At 42.4% G+C, this 17,703-nt stretch overlaps 3 protein-coding genes across 3 annotated transcripts; 1 reads left to right on the top strand and 2 right to left on the bottom strand.

Moving 5' to 3' along the window:
- Positions 1–407: 407 nt before the first annotated feature.
- LOC136988074 (uncharacterized) lies at positions 408–4,485 on the bottom strand. The gene is made up of 6 exons (XM_067285875.1): positions 4,406–4,485; positions 4,220–4,307; positions 1,908–2,008; positions 1,633–1,737; positions 815–862; positions 408–734 (listed from the first exon to the last, which is right to left on the bottom strand). Exons 1-6 carry the CDS (start codon positions 4,478–4,480, stop codon positions 648–650), a joined length of 504 nt encoding a protein of 167 aa, XP_067141976.1. The 5' UTR covers positions 4,481–4,485; the 3' UTR covers positions 408–647.
- Positions 4,486–5,380: 895 nt separating this feature from the next.
- LOC136988088 (uncharacterized) lies at positions 5,381–8,219 on the top strand. The gene is made up of 6 exons (XM_067285891.1): positions 5,381–5,527; positions 7,059–7,143; positions 7,325–7,425; positions 7,835–7,924; positions 8,051–8,098; positions 8,160–8,219. Exons 1-6 carry the CDS (start codon positions 5,453–5,455, stop codon positions 8,217–8,219), a joined length of 459 nt encoding a protein of 152 aa, XP_067141992.1. The 5' UTR covers positions 5,381–5,452.
- Positions 8,220–9,084: 865 nt separating this feature from the next.
- On the bottom strand, positions 9,085–16,821 carry LOC136988069 (uncharacterized). Its single transcript, XM_067285873.1, has 6 exons — positions 16,649–16,821; positions 16,470–16,560; positions 11,064–11,161; positions 10,655–10,759; positions 9,957–10,004; positions 9,085–9,890 (listed from the first exon to the last, which is right to left on the bottom strand). The coding sequence occupies exons 1-6, from the start codon at positions 16,724–16,726 to the stop codon at positions 9,786–9,788; spliced, it is 525 nt and encodes a 174-aa protein (XP_067141974.1). The 5' UTR covers positions 16,727–16,821; the 3' UTR covers positions 9,085–9,785.
- Between the last annotated feature and the right edge of the window lie 882 nt (positions 16,822–17,703).

Raw genomic sequence — 17,703 nt, 5'->3', positions numbered from 1 at the left:
CGGATTTGTTCCGGTCCGCATCTTCCGTAATTCCGTCGTCGCCGTTTCTCGCCCGCCAAAGTGTATCTGCGGAGTTCCGATTTCCGCCAAATAGAAAAACCGGCCTTCTCCGAGGAAGTATTCCGGTACGAGCGCGCGTTCGAAATTTCCTTTCGTGGGAAGGACTCGAATTACACCCGACGGAAGATTTTTATGCCGTAACTTTAATGGCGACGGGAATAGATATTTAACGACGTACGCGCATTCGATGTTAGTAATTCTCCGCGTAAATTACTTATACCCGTTTTTCGTTCTAAGAAATTTCTCTCAAACGGCTTTGTCGAAGGAACATTTTCTTAAATTTAGCGATTATTTAATCTTCGGACGGTTTTCTAAAGAAATCGTCTCCTACTCTGTTTATTGTGAAACTATTTTTATTAAAATAGATAAAACGCGCGCGGAAGATAATTTCGCAATTCTCTAAATTAAAACGCTTTATCGCGTTGTTCGAATAAAAAACCGTCGTAACGAAGGAGAAGACTCGAATGCCCCGGGCCGAACGGAACTCTTCGTGGCAATTTCCGTACGGCTAGTGTCCGGAAGATATCTCGATAAGGACGTCGTCGGACGGGGAGGGAAGGACTTCTCGGAACGTAACGCCGAGAAATTTACAACTTTGCCATATAATAGGTGGTTCCTCCGTCGCTTTCGGCCAGAATCGCGTAATGAGAATAAACGCAACTGTAACAATAAAACTGTAATAATAATAAAAGTCAATTAAACACTCCACCCGCGATGCTCGAGCGATATTTACGTTTTTCCTTTAAAAACTTACGTGAAAAACCACAGAAAATCCGGCAATCGCCATTCTAGCCACGTACACCTATTCGATAATAAACATTAATAATTGCAATTTCGTTTATATAAGGAATTATTTGGAGATGAAAAAAATCAAAATACAGTAGAGAGTCGTAATCCGAACTCCGGTAATCCGAATCACCGGTTATCCGAACGATTTTCAGTCGGACTGTGTCGTGCCGAATCGAACTTTTTTGATACTAGATTTACCTCTAAAGTATAATTTTCGTGTTTTTATATTTTACAATATATTTCTTTTGTTTGTACAAAATGCAGAAATAATTTTTAACGATACGATAGCCTCGATTATTATTATAAAAATTTTCGTTAGGCTTAAAATCGACGAAAATTCGACAAGAAGCGACACGCGACGGAGAAAAATTTGAACGTCGGACGGGTTAATGTATTTTTTCGTACATAATGGGTAATCGGAACAACCCCAGTCCCCAATCGATTCGGATTTACGACTCTCTACCGTACCTACGTTATAATCGATAAGATCGGAGTTTTCCTTATAAAAAGTTACCGTTACTTTATCCGGTAATGTTTAATTACGCGTAATTAACGGGAAGAAGCCGTTATTGTAATTACGGCTCTTCGTACTTTCCGACGCGTTTTACTAACGGGCATTTCGGATTAGCGGAACGGCTTCGTATCACCCGACAGAAATATTTGAATCGGGGAGGAAGAGAAGTCCGGTGGGGAATAACGGCTTCTTCGGCACGGGTCTTAACAAACGGCTTCCCCCCCGGTTTATTTCGAACGATTTCAATTATCATTAATAAATCTACTTACGACGTCGGCTTTTACCACGGCGATGCTGAAAACGAATAAAATCATTTGTCCGACGATGGCTACGGCGTTCCAAATCATCCACGGTATCAGACAATAACGATCGTCCTGAAGGCGAAATTTAACATTTACCACGGGCTAACTTCTAAATAATTTCTACTCCCCGGACAATTAATAAATTCCACCCGAGTATTTTAAAAATTAAACCGGCCGAATTATATTTTCCCCCGGTCGAAGAGCGGAGGAAATCCGAAAAGAGATTTACATTCCGTACTCACCCTTTTAACTCCGTAGATTAAAATGAGACTCGTTAAAAAACACACCGCGCTCCACACCAGAAGCGTCACCAGCCCTACTCGAGCGGAATGAGGATCGATTCCTGCAACGGTAAAAGTAGCCAGTCGATTAATTTCCGCTTTATCGACAATTAAGGGCAGAATATTAAAACCTTTTCGCGCAATAAGCGTAACGGGTGGCCGCGAAAGTACGGGCAAAACGGGTTTTCTTCCTCCGGGTTTTGAGGATTTTCCGTCCCGTACGCGCGATGAAAAATCCTCAAAACCCGATACCCGTCCGGTCCGTAATTACCCGGGCACGACTCTGTAACTTCGACGCGTAGTAATTTAACGTCTCTTTTAAGCCGCGTAGGCAAAAAGTAACGACGGCCTACATCGTTTCTAAGTGGAACGTTTACGCCATTTTACTCGTTAACGAATCGGTCGACTATAAGGGCTAAACCCTCCGGCCGAGCCGAGCCACCCACTCCGCTGCCAATAAAAAAGCTACGAACGCGGAGGCGGAATGCCAGAACGCTCCGAAATCTAACTTAACCCACAACCGGTCGCGCGACTTACCCGGAAAAGTAAAATTCTGGTGGCGCCATCCGTCGTCGTATTTTACGTAAAAATTTATATACTCGGCTTAATTCGCGGGTAGGGACGAGTTTTACGAAAAAATTGTAAATTCTAATAACCGGCAAAATCGTCATCGAGTCCGACCTAGCGCCCCATTAATAGCGGGAGTTAATAAGCTTCGAACGGGGCGAACAAATTCGTGCGCGCACGCCGACATCCTTACACAGAAATTATCCTCGATTTTTTTCTTTTCTTTTTTGCATTTCGACATTTTAAGTCCAAAAGTGTAAATATCTCGGGGGGGGGGTTAATTTTTAATCCACCGCCATACTTTTCCTCCGTTACGCGCGACGGCCGGGAAAGTAAAAATAAAGGCGTTTTTCCAACCCGTGGTTTACGTATCGCAAAATGTAAAAACTAAAGATCCGTACGTAAAAGAAGGCGGGAAATAACGTATAATTTGTTTAAAAACTTACGCAAGAAGAGAGGAAATTTACGCCAAGGACGACGACGGGTCGAAAGAGCGCGGTAAAGCCCGGCGGATGGACGGAAACCCGGAAAGCGCCCGCGTTAAAAATCGGAATTGCCCGGACTAATCCGTAAGAACCATTTACCGAGAAAAATGTTACTTCCACTTAAATTGGTTATTAAATAGTCGGGAGGACCGGCCGTCCTTTCTTACCCCTAGACCCAATAGAAAATTACTGCAACGAAGTATTCCTTCAAATAATCGATTAGTCGGAAGGAAGACTCCGCCGGGTAGACCGACGTCGTAAAAATGGCGCATTTCCTCCGTTCGTATTCCGTTAGCGCCGCGCCGCTTAGCCCAAATCCGGTCTCGAGGGATAAACGCGTTTAATCCCCGCAAAACGTAATTAGTCGGAGTCGACTAAACGGCTTAAAAGTCCGACGGAAGAGATCGGCCGATTAAATATTTCCGGCGTTGACTCGGCGAAAACATTCTCGCGCAAAATCGCCGGCGAATAATCGTCGCTCGACAATTTGCCGAGTCCGCACAATCGATGACTCGACACCCAAAGTGCTTCGTAGTATCCGTCTTACTTTATTTTTAGACCGTTACCGTAAATAATGATCAAATTAAAATATCTGCGGAATATATTTCCGCGGAAGAAATTAGCCCGGCGGGCCCGGGGTCGAAAGATCCCATCGGGTGGGGAGAAACTAGTCCTTTCGCCCCCAGCACGCGTCCCGGCTAGTACGCTAAATACTCCGTACTTTCGCTCCGCGTAGGCGATTACGAATAACTCGGCGTAAGTCGGAAACTATTTCGGCCAAAAGGAGCCGAACGTCGACTCGAATTCCCCCGGTGACTCGGAGACGAAAACTACGAAGAAAAGACGGGTTTCCCCGTTTAAACTACGATCGAATCGCGTTAAATCTCGGATTTACTAATTTTATAACGTTGTTTCCTACCGGCGATCGAGCCGGTAAAAACCATTCTAATATTTACGTAAAACGACGTTTAAGAAGGGAGGAGACATTCGAACGTTTTCCCGGAACGTGGGCTTTGCGGACGATTCTTCGGGTGGGTAAAGCGCGGGGAATGGGATTCGTCGCCACTCGACACAAAAGCTTTCGTTTTCGCTTATTACCACCGACTTAGGCAATACGTTTCTGCTAAACGTCTTTAATATCGTCGTAAGTAATTCTCGGGGTCCGTAAATGGGAAATGGCTTAAATCTTAGTTATTTCTACTTAATTTTAACTAAAATCACCTGTTAAAAAGGGACGATGCAGGTAACTTTCCACGTCGGAATATCCCAGTATAACCGCGCAGGTGACCGACGACAGCAAAGACGTAATCTAGAAATTATCGTAACCATTACGTTTCGTAATTTACAAATATCGATAATTTTGTACGCCCGGAGTTACCGTAAAGAGTCGCCATTTGCATAACTCACCGACGCGTACACTCCCGTGGCCAACGTCCCGTCTTTAACGTTAAAACGGCAGCAAGAAACTATTCGAACGCACATGTTTTCTCCACTCCACGCGCCACCGTCGACGGTAAATTATTGCCTCCGACGACGAAAACCTATTGTGTTTATACGGTAACGTGACGGGGAAAAAAGGAACCGGTCGAGGAAAGTCCCCTCTGACGTCTCTAACGGGAAACGATTTCTCGATTGTTCGATACCGGTGTAAAATACATTGTATCTTTTTTGCGGTTAATTTATTTATTAATTACCCGCTAATTATTATTTTTATTAATTTATTTATTTTACTTATTATCCTTTGGCTCGCCGGTGCGTCGGTAACGTTTACCATCGGACGAAATTCGACCGGGAAAAAATTACATTAAAAACGTTTGTTTTGTTTCTTAAGATAATTTGTTTTTTATTCCCGGGTAAAGTCTCTTTGTGGCTCTTAATTTGTAAATTAACAATGAGGGAAGACGACGATCCGAATGCGAATTTTTGCCAATTCGTCGCCACTTTGGTTTAAGAAGAATATTTTTATATAGACTATTCCGACACCGAATATTCAAAGACGTATTACGCAAAAGTTTAAAATTTTAGTCACCGAAGTTATAAAATGGACGTCCGGGATCGAATATACACCGAGATAATCGAAAGCGCCGCGCGAACGGATGTCGACTTTTGGGAAGAAAGCGAAAGAAAACGATAATAACCGTCACAAAAGCTGAAGGAACGGTATAATATCCAGTGTGTTCGAGCGCAGTATTTTATAATTGTAAAATTTGTCAAAAATTCGTTCGAAATAAATTCAAATACTGAAAAATTGCCGGCAAAGAATTACTTTCGGTAGAAGGCGGATGCGTAACGAGCGCGTTTCGTTTTTATTGTTTTCTAACAAATAGGATTCGTCGTCACAATCGTCATCGGAATTTTGTTGGGCGTAAATTCCGTGGAAGAGGAGAGACATTTCGTTTCTTCGGAGGAATTCCGTGGCTAACGATTGTAAAAATCCGCGGGAACGGGAAAAGGATGTGCATTCGCCTTCAAAGATACTGCTGCTGCGACATTACGTTCGCCTCGTATATTATTGGAATTGTATCCGTCGTAAGTGATACCGTATCGCTAGACTGCGAAAATACAGGTACTCCTCGCTTTACGACCGAGTTCCGTTCCGACGACTGCGTCGTTAAGAGAATTGGTCGATAAGCGAGAAGCTTGCGCCGGGAATATAGGATCGTCGTAAAATTATCCAAATTATGTGACAGACTTCAAATTTAGGGTGTACTATAGATTACCACCTATGGAATTTCGGGACTTTGATTATATATTTGAACTCGGGGGACCGAGACGAATTCAACGGTACCCTACATTTGGACCGGAGACGAAAATTAAAAAAGTTATTTTACTTTTTAAGTTACCATACTTTTTTAATGCTCTCACGAAGAAGGCACCGTAGTTGCTAGTACTGCCATCTTGCGGTAAAGTCTGCAAACCGTGACGTCGGACTACGGTCATCTCCAATAGGGTTAAACACGCGATACCAGAGCGGAGAGAGCGACGCGACTCTTGATAATCTTTTGGCAGCGAACATGGCGGGCGTTCCCACTGTTTGTGCTCCCGACCGACCTCCCGGAGGGGAGCCGCCGGCAGGCCGCCACGTGCTAAACGTCACTAGTTATTGATTTACGGTAGTTCTTGAACAAAGTAAAAAAGGGGGGGAAATGTCTACTCAGTGGCGTAGTCTGGGCGTCAGCCGCCCGGGGAGAAAGAAAATTTCGCCGCCCCCTTATTTAAGTATTTCAATTCAAAAGACTAAAATATACAGTAATTCTAAAGAACTTTTCAGCAAGAACAATCATCATTATTGTGTATTGTACAGGTGCAAATTTTTACAAGATATTATTATTATTTGTTGTGAAATTTTGCCCCCCTAAAAGGCCGCCCCTGCCGCCCCCACTACGCTACGCCACTGCGTCTACTAAAGGCAATTTTAACGGCAAGCGACGCGACTCCCGATCGCGATAGCGAGGCCGACTTAGCGGAGAGAGCGACGCGATCGCGCGATGATAACTAAGTATGATAACTGTATTATTTTCCGTGTCCGGTCAAAAAGTAGGGTATCGTTGAACTCGTCTCGGTCTCCCGAGTTCAGATATATACCCAAAGACTCGAAATTTCATAGGTGGTAATCTATAGTATTCCCAAATTTATTCGTAAAAAGACTATTATAGTACGCTTAGTGCGCGTGTCACCATTCGCCACCGACCGACACTAAAGCCGAGAAAGGGGATTCCCCGAATTGCGGGTCGAAACTCGATCGGTCGTAAGTGCTAGTGGTCGTTAAGCGGATAGGTCGTAAAGCGAGGAGAACCCGTACCGAAATTTTAGTAAATAATTTCTAAAAATACGGCACCGTTCGAGTATTCGGGTAATTTTTTTCCGACGTAATACTAGAAAAGCCTACATTAAATGTTTATTTTAAGAATTTTTAACGCCCGGCTCGCGTTTATATCGACGTAGCCATTAAAATTTCATATAAGGACACTTTGAATAAGTAAATAAATATTTAAATAGCCGTTCGTTCGGTATAAATCTTAAGAAAAGACGATTATTGTAGCTATTTCTGTATTTCGAGGTATATTTCGCGGCCAAGATACTCTTGTACTGTTACATCATCGCCACCTACCAAGACGACGAGGAATTTCTAAAAGACAAAAGTGGTGAGTGATTCGTACTTACGATAATTTAAAATAAATGGAAGTTTTATCGTCTTTATACATTTAATTAAATGTATCTTCGGTCCGGAGATTAAGCCGCGCACCTTCTTTTAGGAGGAAGTAGGGCAATTACTCCAGACGCGAAAGGAATCGCCTTGAAAATTTAATTAATATTTATTTTCAGCTTACGACCTGAAAGGGATTAAAGCCGTCGTAGCCGCACAGTTGATGGTTTACGTATTTTCGTTTTTGTTCAGCGTGCTGATGGTATTAGGAGTGAAACTGGTAAGATGTTTTCGTGCTTCAAAATTACCAATATGTTTTGTAAATAATAAATTCGTATCATTTCGGTCGGCACTATCCGACGGTGGTACTAAACGGAGGGTGCCGGCAGTGCCGTAACTAGGGCGGTGCCGGCGGTGCCCTGGCACGGGGCGCAGACCCCCGGGGGCGTAGAAATGACCCGGACCAAGTTTTATATCGTAGTTTTGGGGCGTAGTTACGGAAGTTCGCACCGGGCGCGTAAAAGACTAGTTACGACGCTGGGTGCCGGTACCTTCGATTTCCAGTCGACACGCTATAAAAAGTGTGCGCATTACGCGTACTTTACTACGCAGCGTACAAAGTTAGACTTAAAGTTATAAATAGAAATTTACTTGGCGGAAACGATTCTCGCTTTCAATTTTACTTTCAGGAAGACCACGAATTAATCCGTCCCTGGTTAATAATGGCATTTCTCTACCTGACGGTACAAGTCGTCCCGGCCGTTTACAGCCTTTATCGAGTGAGCTAAACTTTAAATTATGCCTCAAATTCGTACTTTTCACTGATATAGAAGACAAAACTCGCGTGCTTTAATAGAACGAATCCGTATAATCTTCTCTAATACCGGTCACCACGGTTTTTCTAGGGTCGCGCGACTCTGGCGGCGGTAAACTGGATGGACCCGTTATTAGCGGTTGGTATCGTTTCTGTCGAACCGGGCGAAATTACGGCGCTAACCTTTAGGCAATTTGCAGGCTCTTTCCTTCGTTTGCGTCTATTCCGTTTACAAAGATATCGAAGAATACAGTTATTGAGACACGGCGCATTTCTTGCTTCGGGTCTTCCGGTGTCTCCGGAAATCTTCTCGACCCGGTAGTTTGCACGAATCGGCAGAAACCTCGGCGTAATAAATTTGTCGTTTTATAAAATTAATTTGTAAAGATATTTCGGATATATATTTAATTAGATTAATAAAGAAACGTGGCTTATCCGGTTCCGTTACGGCGCCCTTCTATTTCGCCTTTTAATATTTACTTTCTCCGAATCCCTTTTTTAATTCGAAGTTCTTTAATTTTGTACCCGATTATCCGTCTCGGACGCAATTCTGAAACGAATCGCGTCCGAGACGGATAATCGGGTTTGTTAAATAAATTATTCTTTGTCTCACCCAGACGTAAATCGCGCCCGCCTGCCTCCGTCTATACGGTTACGATGCGTTACAAAGGGGTGGAGCGTTTACAAAAACGCTCCCGGATTGTGTATATAAGAGTGACGAATAAGGAAATCGTTCTCGGACTTAAAAATTCAAAAGTTCTACACCAGATGGCGTTATCGAAGATAAGATTCGGTCGGTGGAGCGGAACGAAAGTAAACGCGGCGCCGAAACGGTGGATCCGGCGGAGTTTACGACTTAATATAAATGTCGGCTTTATTTTAAATTCGGAGCGCCGAGTTTGTAAAACCTTCCGCGTCATCCCCGCGACCCCGGGAAGTGGTAAGTCGGAGTCGCCGGAAGCGGTGGCGGTAAAGTCTACGCACCCGACCGGACGTTGGAGGATGTGGAAGGCGAATAAAGAACAGTTATAAATAATAAACTGCAGCCGATTTATTAAGCACTTTCTCGGAATAAAGAATATAAAAGACAAAGGATTAGTACAGGGTATTTAAGAACGGATAGACTTAAAACACAATTACTCGTTTTATTCCGTAATTACATAGAATTTTTCCAAAATAAAGGTCATAAATATATAAATACAAATCATGTAGATAAAAGTCTAATTTCTATACATAATTAGGCAATTAGGCACAGACCTACGTACGATGGATACGTCTAACAGGTAAAAGACAATACCGGTAATTATACGATACAACTTTAATTATTATTAGGAAGACGAAATTCGACAAAAGTAGAAGGTCCGCAATAACCGAGTTTCGTAATTCCTTCCTTCCCCCTCTACAATTGTATATTAAAACCACGGTTTAACAACCGGAAAAAGAATTTTTAAAAAGTAAAATATTGTTATTTATTTAGTTTTAAAAAATTCCTTTTAAATTTAAAACCCTTTACAAAAATAAAAATTCGTTTGTTTCTCGTAATTTTATAAAAATATACGACGACGGCTCTTAAAATCGTTAAGATTTCTACATTTTCACCGTCTTTCGCCTAAACGTTAGTTTTATGCCGAATAAACGGCGAAATTATCGACTTTTAACGAATATTCTACGATTATTTACAAGAAAATTTGTAACAATAGTCAATTTTTTGTTAAATTTCTCTAAAAATTTCCATCGTTATAGAAGAAAGATTTAAATGGCCGACGTTTAATGTACTTTTTCGAGTAATGGACGTTTCCTAACGAATCTGCGAGTGTTGGGAAGAATTACAAAGGGCCGCTGATGTTTTTAATTTTATGAAATCTCGCTCTGGACTCCTCTTCTTCTTGCAAGAATTTATATTGGGAATAGACGCATCGGAAACAATAGAGCTAAAAATAGAAAAGCGTATTTTTACAGTTAAAATAATCGCGGGTAAATGAATTCGAGTTACTTACGTTCAAACAGCAGGACAACAAAAAGAAGAAAGCCTGTATCAGCTGCATCTGCAAATACACGCGGAAGGTTTCGGAATTTAGGTAAACGTTCGGCTTAAAACTCGTTAGGTCTTTGAAAATTCTTAGGATAAACCCCTTAATCGCTTTCCCATTTGCCACGTTTTCCTTTATCCTGGTCGCATTTAGACGGGCACGAAAAATTAAGAATTTCGGCCATTTTCGTCAAACCGGCTTCTTTGTCCGTACGTCGACACGAAATTCTGCATATTTTAGGAAATTGTAACCGGAATTACCTTCGTCTTTGACCTACGTCTTTCCGAATTTTTGTCCATTCCGCGGATCGGAAGGTCGCAAAACATCCGTATATTTTATCCCACGACTTACAAAACTAAATGCGTTGCGTATAATTAAATGCTCTTTGAGAGATTAGCCGGGTCGAGGCCGAAGTTTTCGACGCGAACACGCGTACGTCGGACGTCGGGCGCCGCTTTCTCGTAATCCTAGAAGTTCGACAATGGCGTTTGGAAAGTCGGTGGAATCGCGCTCGACATTCCAAAGGCCATTGTCAAACTTTTAGGTTTACGGGAAAGCGGCGCCCGACGTCCGACGTACGCGTGTTCGCGTCGAAAACTTCGGCCTCGACCCGGCTAATATAGGAATCGTTACGTTAAACGTCGGATAGGCATTTACGGACTTACCGGATTTCTGATGGCCGCTATGATGGCAAAAATTATGTAAATGACGTGCATGACCAGTACGAAAATGATCCAGACCATCCAAGGTATCAACAGGAAGCGATTATCCTAAAATCGGATAAATGCATTTAATTAGAAATAACATTTTTTACGCGGAGGCGGAGGCTAATCCGTAACGATTAAAGAAGAAAGATAGCTTTACTTTAACCTTTCGTACCGAATTGTAATTCGAGTAGTAAAAACACGCGGCAGGGGACAAACCGATCCCCACGGCCTGCCGGATTAACCGACTTACGAAATAGCGCGCGGGTGTCTTCCCGGCAACAGCCTCTTCGGACGGATAAACTTAATAACAATGGGAAATTGGGAATATTCGGACGGGCGCGAGAAGAAACGACCGGGGATTACTTACTTTCTTGACTCCGACCAGTAACAATAAACTGATCAAGAACAACAATATTGCCATGGACAGGTGAATGATACAGGAAATCCTCATCACATCGTATACGGCTGAAACGAGTAAATACGTCTCTTAGTTCGATTAAAATAAAAGTTAAATTACGGAGAAGCGAATAATGCCAGATTTATTTATTACTTTTATTAGCATTTGATTCCCGGGCAAGAGCGGTTTTGTAGCAGTTAATTACGTTAACGCGTATTTTCGGAAACAAAATTTCGTAATTGGGCCGCAATTTTCAAATCGCAGACCTTTAAACTCCGGTCCACGTCCTTCCGGGGTACGGAGCCGGGGAGAGACCGGATACGGTAACCGCGTACCGGAAGTGGCCCACTCGAATTCCCTACTACGTACGACCGTCGAGACGATACGGAATCGACCCCGGCGATAATTTAAATTAAAACACGATTAAAAATTGCAGCCGGCACGGCGACGCAATAAGCAAATTCGACCATTTCCTATTTTCTATTCTTTTACCGGGTAAAATTTTGGTAACTTCACTCGCATTACGCAAACACCTCGTGACTAGACTTAAACCCGAGGTGACGAAGCGAATAAAACTATAAAAACATGTTTTTTTAAATAAAAAAAATTAACAAATGTCATTTATTTAACCGTATTCGACTCGGATAAATCGTCGGAAATTTGTTGCGGACGAGAAGCGAAAATTATTTTGCTTTTTAAACAAAATTTATAAAGATTTCGTCGATATTTACCGAAGAGTAACGACTTACGCCAGTTATATAATATATTTTACGCGTGACGTATAAGTGTATTTTAGGTGTCGACGCCTCGTAAAGTTAGTTTCTACCGTCGCAACGTGTCACGAACGTTGTGACGATAGAAAACGGGTCGAGGGGTTCGTAGTTCCCGGGTCTTTTAATCCGCGGAACGGAAGACGGAAGAAAAAGGGACTAGAAGACGGGAAAGCCAAAGATTCCCGACAACCGGACAGTCGTTGGGAAAGGTTGGGTCGCGGCTCCGGCTTAGGTGTCTCGAAACCGAACGGAATTGTAAACGCGCGATGGTCGTAGTCGGGTAGCAAATAGCGTCGTAAGTGTATAGTCGCGGGGTGGCGGCCGGGGGAAGCCGAGTTTCTTCCGTTCTCTTCCTTTCGAGGCCGCGGCTCGAAAAATTTCTCGGATTTCGACCGGGAACGAGTACGTCTTTATTTTGAAACGTCGGATTTAATCGCTAAGTGTATAAAGTACGCGTATTTAATTTCCCATTCCCGCTTTTCGTTTAATTTGCGATACGCTATTAGGCCGACGAAAAAGCGGGGGAATCCGATGTGGCGACCGAGGGTAACGACGCCGGGGTAAGCGAAGTTCCACCGCCGGTGTCTCGAGGCCGCGGGCGATATTTCGTCCCTTATATTTCCAACAATACTACCTGGTAAACTGGGAAAATTGAGTAGACGATAAAACGTCGACGAATTGTAACGGCTACGCCGGAAAATCACGAACTAGAGGCGTTAGAAAAGAAAAATCTAAGAAGACCCGGAAAAAATCGACAGAGACGTAAAACCAAATTGTAAAGAACTAATAAAGTTTCGACGTTGTTTCGGGGCACGACGTCGCCCTTCTTCCCCCCGCCAGACGGTGGTCGTGGCCGGTCCCGCATTTTTTAAACGTAGGAGGAAGCGCGAATTTCCATTTACCCGCGTGTGGACGGAATTTGCAAACGGGCGAAGGAGGAAGTAGCGTTCCATAAAAGTAAACGGATCGATTACCGCGTCTCGAATAACAGTTTAAATGGTTTTACGTAACGCGATTGCCTCGTCGACTATAATTTTCTCTTTGTTCTGGCTCGGATTAAATACTCGAACGGCCGGAGACGGTGGGAGGCGACGGTAATTAACCTTGAAGCGGCGATCGAGAGACGGCTTCGGTCCGGGGCCCGGCGACGTTTCGCTTTTTACCAATTCGCGCGTTTATATTTCTTTACTTTCTAATTAGGAAGTAAGACGTCGCGTAGGCCTTCTCGCGCGTACAGTCGAAATTGGTGGTATTACGTGGAACCGTTTTCTCCGTTACCGGCGATCCTTTGTCTAAAACACCCGACTTTGCATCGTATTTTTAAGAATATAAATAGGCCGGGCCGTGCGGAAGCGAAGAATTCTCGTCGTTATAAAGTCGCTTATAATTGTACCAACGGAATGGCTCGGGTAAATACGTATTAACGCGTCGGGTGTTACGTCCCGCCGGCGTATCCGTTCGGAGGGGCGAAGATTTCCGAATGGGCCGGCGTTTAAGAATTAAATATAATTAACAAACATTAATTTAAAGATACGTTTTTAAATATTTAAAATGAATTTTGCCGTAGATTTCCGAGAAATAATTATTTCCTTCCCTCCGTCGATTACTTTTTACCGAAATTTATTACTCCGAATTAACGTTATTCGTTTTTAACAATTCTAAACTCAAAGTGTTAATTAATTAATTAGACGATTTTCTTCGCTAGTTAATTACTCGGATTACGTCTATTAACGTAAGTAACCGCGCGACTATTTAATTTGGCTTATATTTTACGGAATTCGATTTGACTCTTTCTTCGGAACTCGGTTTACTTTTGCCGTTTGTACGTTTCCGATTCGGTCGAGCGCCCGTCGAATTCTCTCTTTATAAGCAGAAAAACCCAGAAAATCGATCGATTCGGTGTTTATATCTTGTCGTTTCTCGAGAGGAAAGGTTATTTAAAGAATCGTCGCGCGGAGTTTTGCTATTCTTATCTTTGTCCCCGTAATGACTAAGAGAATGCAATTACGTCGTTCGGGAACTGCTCTAATTTAGCTTTACCGGTTTAATAATAAACAGATTCGACGGGTAGAAGTATAAAGGTTACGCGCCTAAATGTCGGTGACATCACGCGCGTGGGACTGGGTATCGATAAGACGTATCGGACCCACACGCGCGCGCAAACAAACCGATGTCGCCCACCTCCCGGATAATTTACGGAGAAACCGGCCTTGTTTTCGTTATTCGTTCGGTAGGTTCTTAGTAATTCTTCCTTCGTCCGTACGTCGAGAGAATGCGGAACGGGGTCCGAGCGGTCTTACGACTACGGGTAACGAATGCCACCCGTCACCGGACCTATTTATATCGAAATGACAATTATCTAGAGAATAAAATGCAATTAACTAGTTCAGTTATAGAGAAATGAATTCTGCGTAATTATGAAATTTTTCCGGTCGGATTTTATACCTAGTTAAGCTCTCTACGTCTCTTCCTTTTAATGAAAGGAGTCGTCGTCGTCGTCGTCGTCGCTTACGCAACGACTTCCGTTTAGTACTGTTAAAAACAGGTTATTCTAGTGTAAGAGACTAGGTGTAAAGCCCTTCTTTACTTTATAAATCGGTAATTAAAACCCTTTTAAACTTATAATCTCCGTCGAGTTAGTGACGAAACGGCTAAAATTACACCGGATAGAAAGAAGGTCGGGGATATTCCGGGACGAGACGACACTTCTCTTATTAAGCGTATTGTTTTAAAATATTTGAATTTTAAACGGGCAAATATTAAAAATGTCGCCCTAAAAGTCGCTAAACGCGCAATACGCGAGGTTCTAGTCGATTCGTTTACGTCGGTGAATAATTTATTTATAACTTGTTGGAGTGGATCCAAGAACAACCGAAGGATCTCCGTCATCGATTAATTACGATCTGGTGGCGGTTCCTTTGATTTTTTTGCATTTTCTAAGTGCGAGAAGTACACGTATCGAATGTAATAACGGAGGTTAGAAAAATTCCCGGCCTTCTCCGGCAGCCGACGACGAAAGAAGAGTTACGGAAGGGTGTAGTGTTTCGAGAACGGGCCGGTGAATGAAGTACGGTATTAAACACGCGGTAGTGTTTGGCCAGGGACAACCGGGATCGAGGTCGAGACGAGAGCGTATCGAGTTAAATAGAAGGTAGAGGTAGAAGAATATCGGAAAAGATTGTAAAACTCGACACTTACAATAGAGGTTAATAAGTGAAGAGGGATCAAGGTCTGTACGCGGTTACGTTACAAAACAAATGCCAACGGCGGTACCACAGTTTTGGACGCCTTACAATTATTATTATTTTCGTACGTAACTCGTTTGTTTGCAACCTTATATTCGTTCCAACGTAACACGGGATATAAATTATATTTTCCGTAAGGTTCTCGGTCTTATCCTAAATATCCGTAAGGCGTAAATGTTACGTAATTATTACTATATAAACAATCACTTATTAGAATATATAAATATTTATCCAGTAATTACGTCGGAATTTGTTTCTCGATTAATTCTCGTAGCGGATTTCTGGTGGAGATTCCCGGAAGGAGCGTAAATACCTTCTTTGTACCCTCCGCATTCGAACGAGTAACCAGAAATGCGGTGGTATCGAATGGGTTAATTTAAATAAAGTAGAATTACCGCGCGTAGGACGGTTAAATGTTATTTTATATTAAAACTGTATCTAATTTATCATAATATCGATCTGCGACAGTTACAAAATACGAATTCTTCGCCGAACTTTTCACAACCTAACTAAATAAAGGTTGGCCCATTTCTTCTATGTATTTGTTTAGTTTGTGCACCGAACGTTCCCCAATCGCTCAAAAACGTTGTAAATATACAAAAATGAGTTTATATATTTTTAGAACGTATCCAAAAATTGCCGCTACGCCTTTAAAAATGTATAAAGTGTAAATAAACGCGGTAGAATACACCCCCGTACTTTAAATAACCGGGATAATAAACGTGGAAACCGGCGGATTTTCGAGTTTGGTACCTTCAAAAGTCGTAAATACGAGAAAAGTGGAGTAGCTCGGTGGGTTTGGAGAGCGAATAATTGTCGGATAACCAACCCCCGTAATGTTTGCCCCACTTACAAATACTGGGCTACGCATTTCCGAATACCCAAAGTATCTTTTATTCTTCTACAAATTAGGCTCCATTAATTATAAATTCTCCAAGCTTAACGCATTCAAAATTAGGTTAGGACTGGTACGAGTCAATGAAAAAGACTTTTGGAACGTTTGCCGACCTCCAAAAAACACTCGGAAGTTACGTAATTTCCGTGTTAGGAAGATGCTATAATTACACTTTTACACGGATATTTTTTAGCGGAGATGCCAGTCACGAAAACAAGTAGTTACGACGGTAAACGAAAAAATAAGCCGTCGCCAGTCTTCTCTTTTTAGAAAGCTCCACTTAGAAATAAGATTATTTTAAGAAGACGAAAGCGCCGGCCACCCCTTTTATGAATATTAATAAACGCGTTCTGGGAATGACGTCGACGGCGGTAGGTATTTCGCATACATTACGCGGTTTACGTAAGGAGTGTTATATAATCGGTAAACAGGAAGAGTTTTAAATAAGTAAAATCCGCCTCACCTTCCCCTTCGAGCAGATAATATTCGTGCCTCTTGAAGGGTTCCATGGCCAAGTAAACTGCCGATCCTACGATTATTATCGCCGAAGCCGTCTAGAAATTACACAAATAAACTAAAAATACGTCTTTAGCGGAATAAAAATACGGTAAGCGGAAGGTATATTCCATTACGGTGACTTACCAACGTATAAATTCCGCAGCAGTAGGACCCCCTTTTGGTATCCTTGAAGCAGCAACACGTTTCCGTGCGAAACGGCATTTTGAATTATCGTTCGATCGGTCTCGAGGAAAGGAGAAGCGGCGAGATTCTCGTGGCCGAGTCGACCGTCTTTCTGAAATAGCCCGACCCACGTGCTACGTCGGCGTCATACGTCACGTGAGCGTGGCGCCATTGGTGGAAAGTTACGGTGCGCTTCTTTCGTTTTACGTAATTCCCAGTTCTGTCCGCGACGACTCCGGCAGAATTTTTCGCTCGCATTCCGGAATATCGCGAATATTTTGTGCACTTTTAAATATGGTTAAACTGTAGGCCTAAATTATACAATTATTACGGCTCCGAAACGTCGTTAACCGTCGAATAAATCGATCGCCTTATATATTTGTTATATTACCACGTTTTAATTAATTTGTGAAGTTTCGGAGCAATTATAAACCGTTAAAAAAACCCAATAGATTAACCGTAAACGAAGGCAGAAACCGCCTTTCTGTAATCTGTTTAAAAGCTAATTCGAAACCTTTCCAGAAGTTACGTGAGTAACTCGGAAATGCCATTGATTTATTGCGGGGGCGTAAGACGATATCTTCGTAACTCGATAGGCGGAGTAACAATGGAAGTGAATGGAGATGCGTAATTTATGTTCCGGCCGGTTCGTGCGTAGATCTGCGCCAGACTGCGAAGGAACTGGAAAATATTATTGTCAAAATTTCAGTTTTAAACCGAAAACGTCTTCCTTCAAAGGAGATATTAATAAGAAGCGCGCTTAATACTCTATAAGTGTTATAAGGGCACCGGAATCGGCGCGTTAGAAGCTCTAAACTTGGAGAAATTTAAAGAAAAATCAACCCTCTGGCGGGCCATTTATACTAAGTTTTTGGTAATTATAACAAATAAAATATTTAATCGGTAAAAGTATTTTTTAACGTATTTAGACCCTTCGAGTATGGCGTTTCTCGGAGTTAAAAAACAAAAGTAAAGATTAATCGGTTAAGAGTAACATCCTCCCTCCCACCCCCTAT

Source organism: Centruroides vittatus, unplaced genomic scaffold (genome assembly GCF_030686945.1).
Source record: "Centruroides vittatus isolate TY-2023 unplaced genomic scaffold, ASM3068694v2 scaffold_3046, whole genome shotgun sequence".
Lineage (NCBI taxonomy): Eukaryota > Metazoa > Arthropoda > Arachnida > Scorpiones > Buthidae > Centruroides > Centruroides vittatus.
The sequence above is the reverse complement of the archived record's forward strand: the minus strand, read 5'-3'. Positions and strand labels throughout refer to the sequence as shown.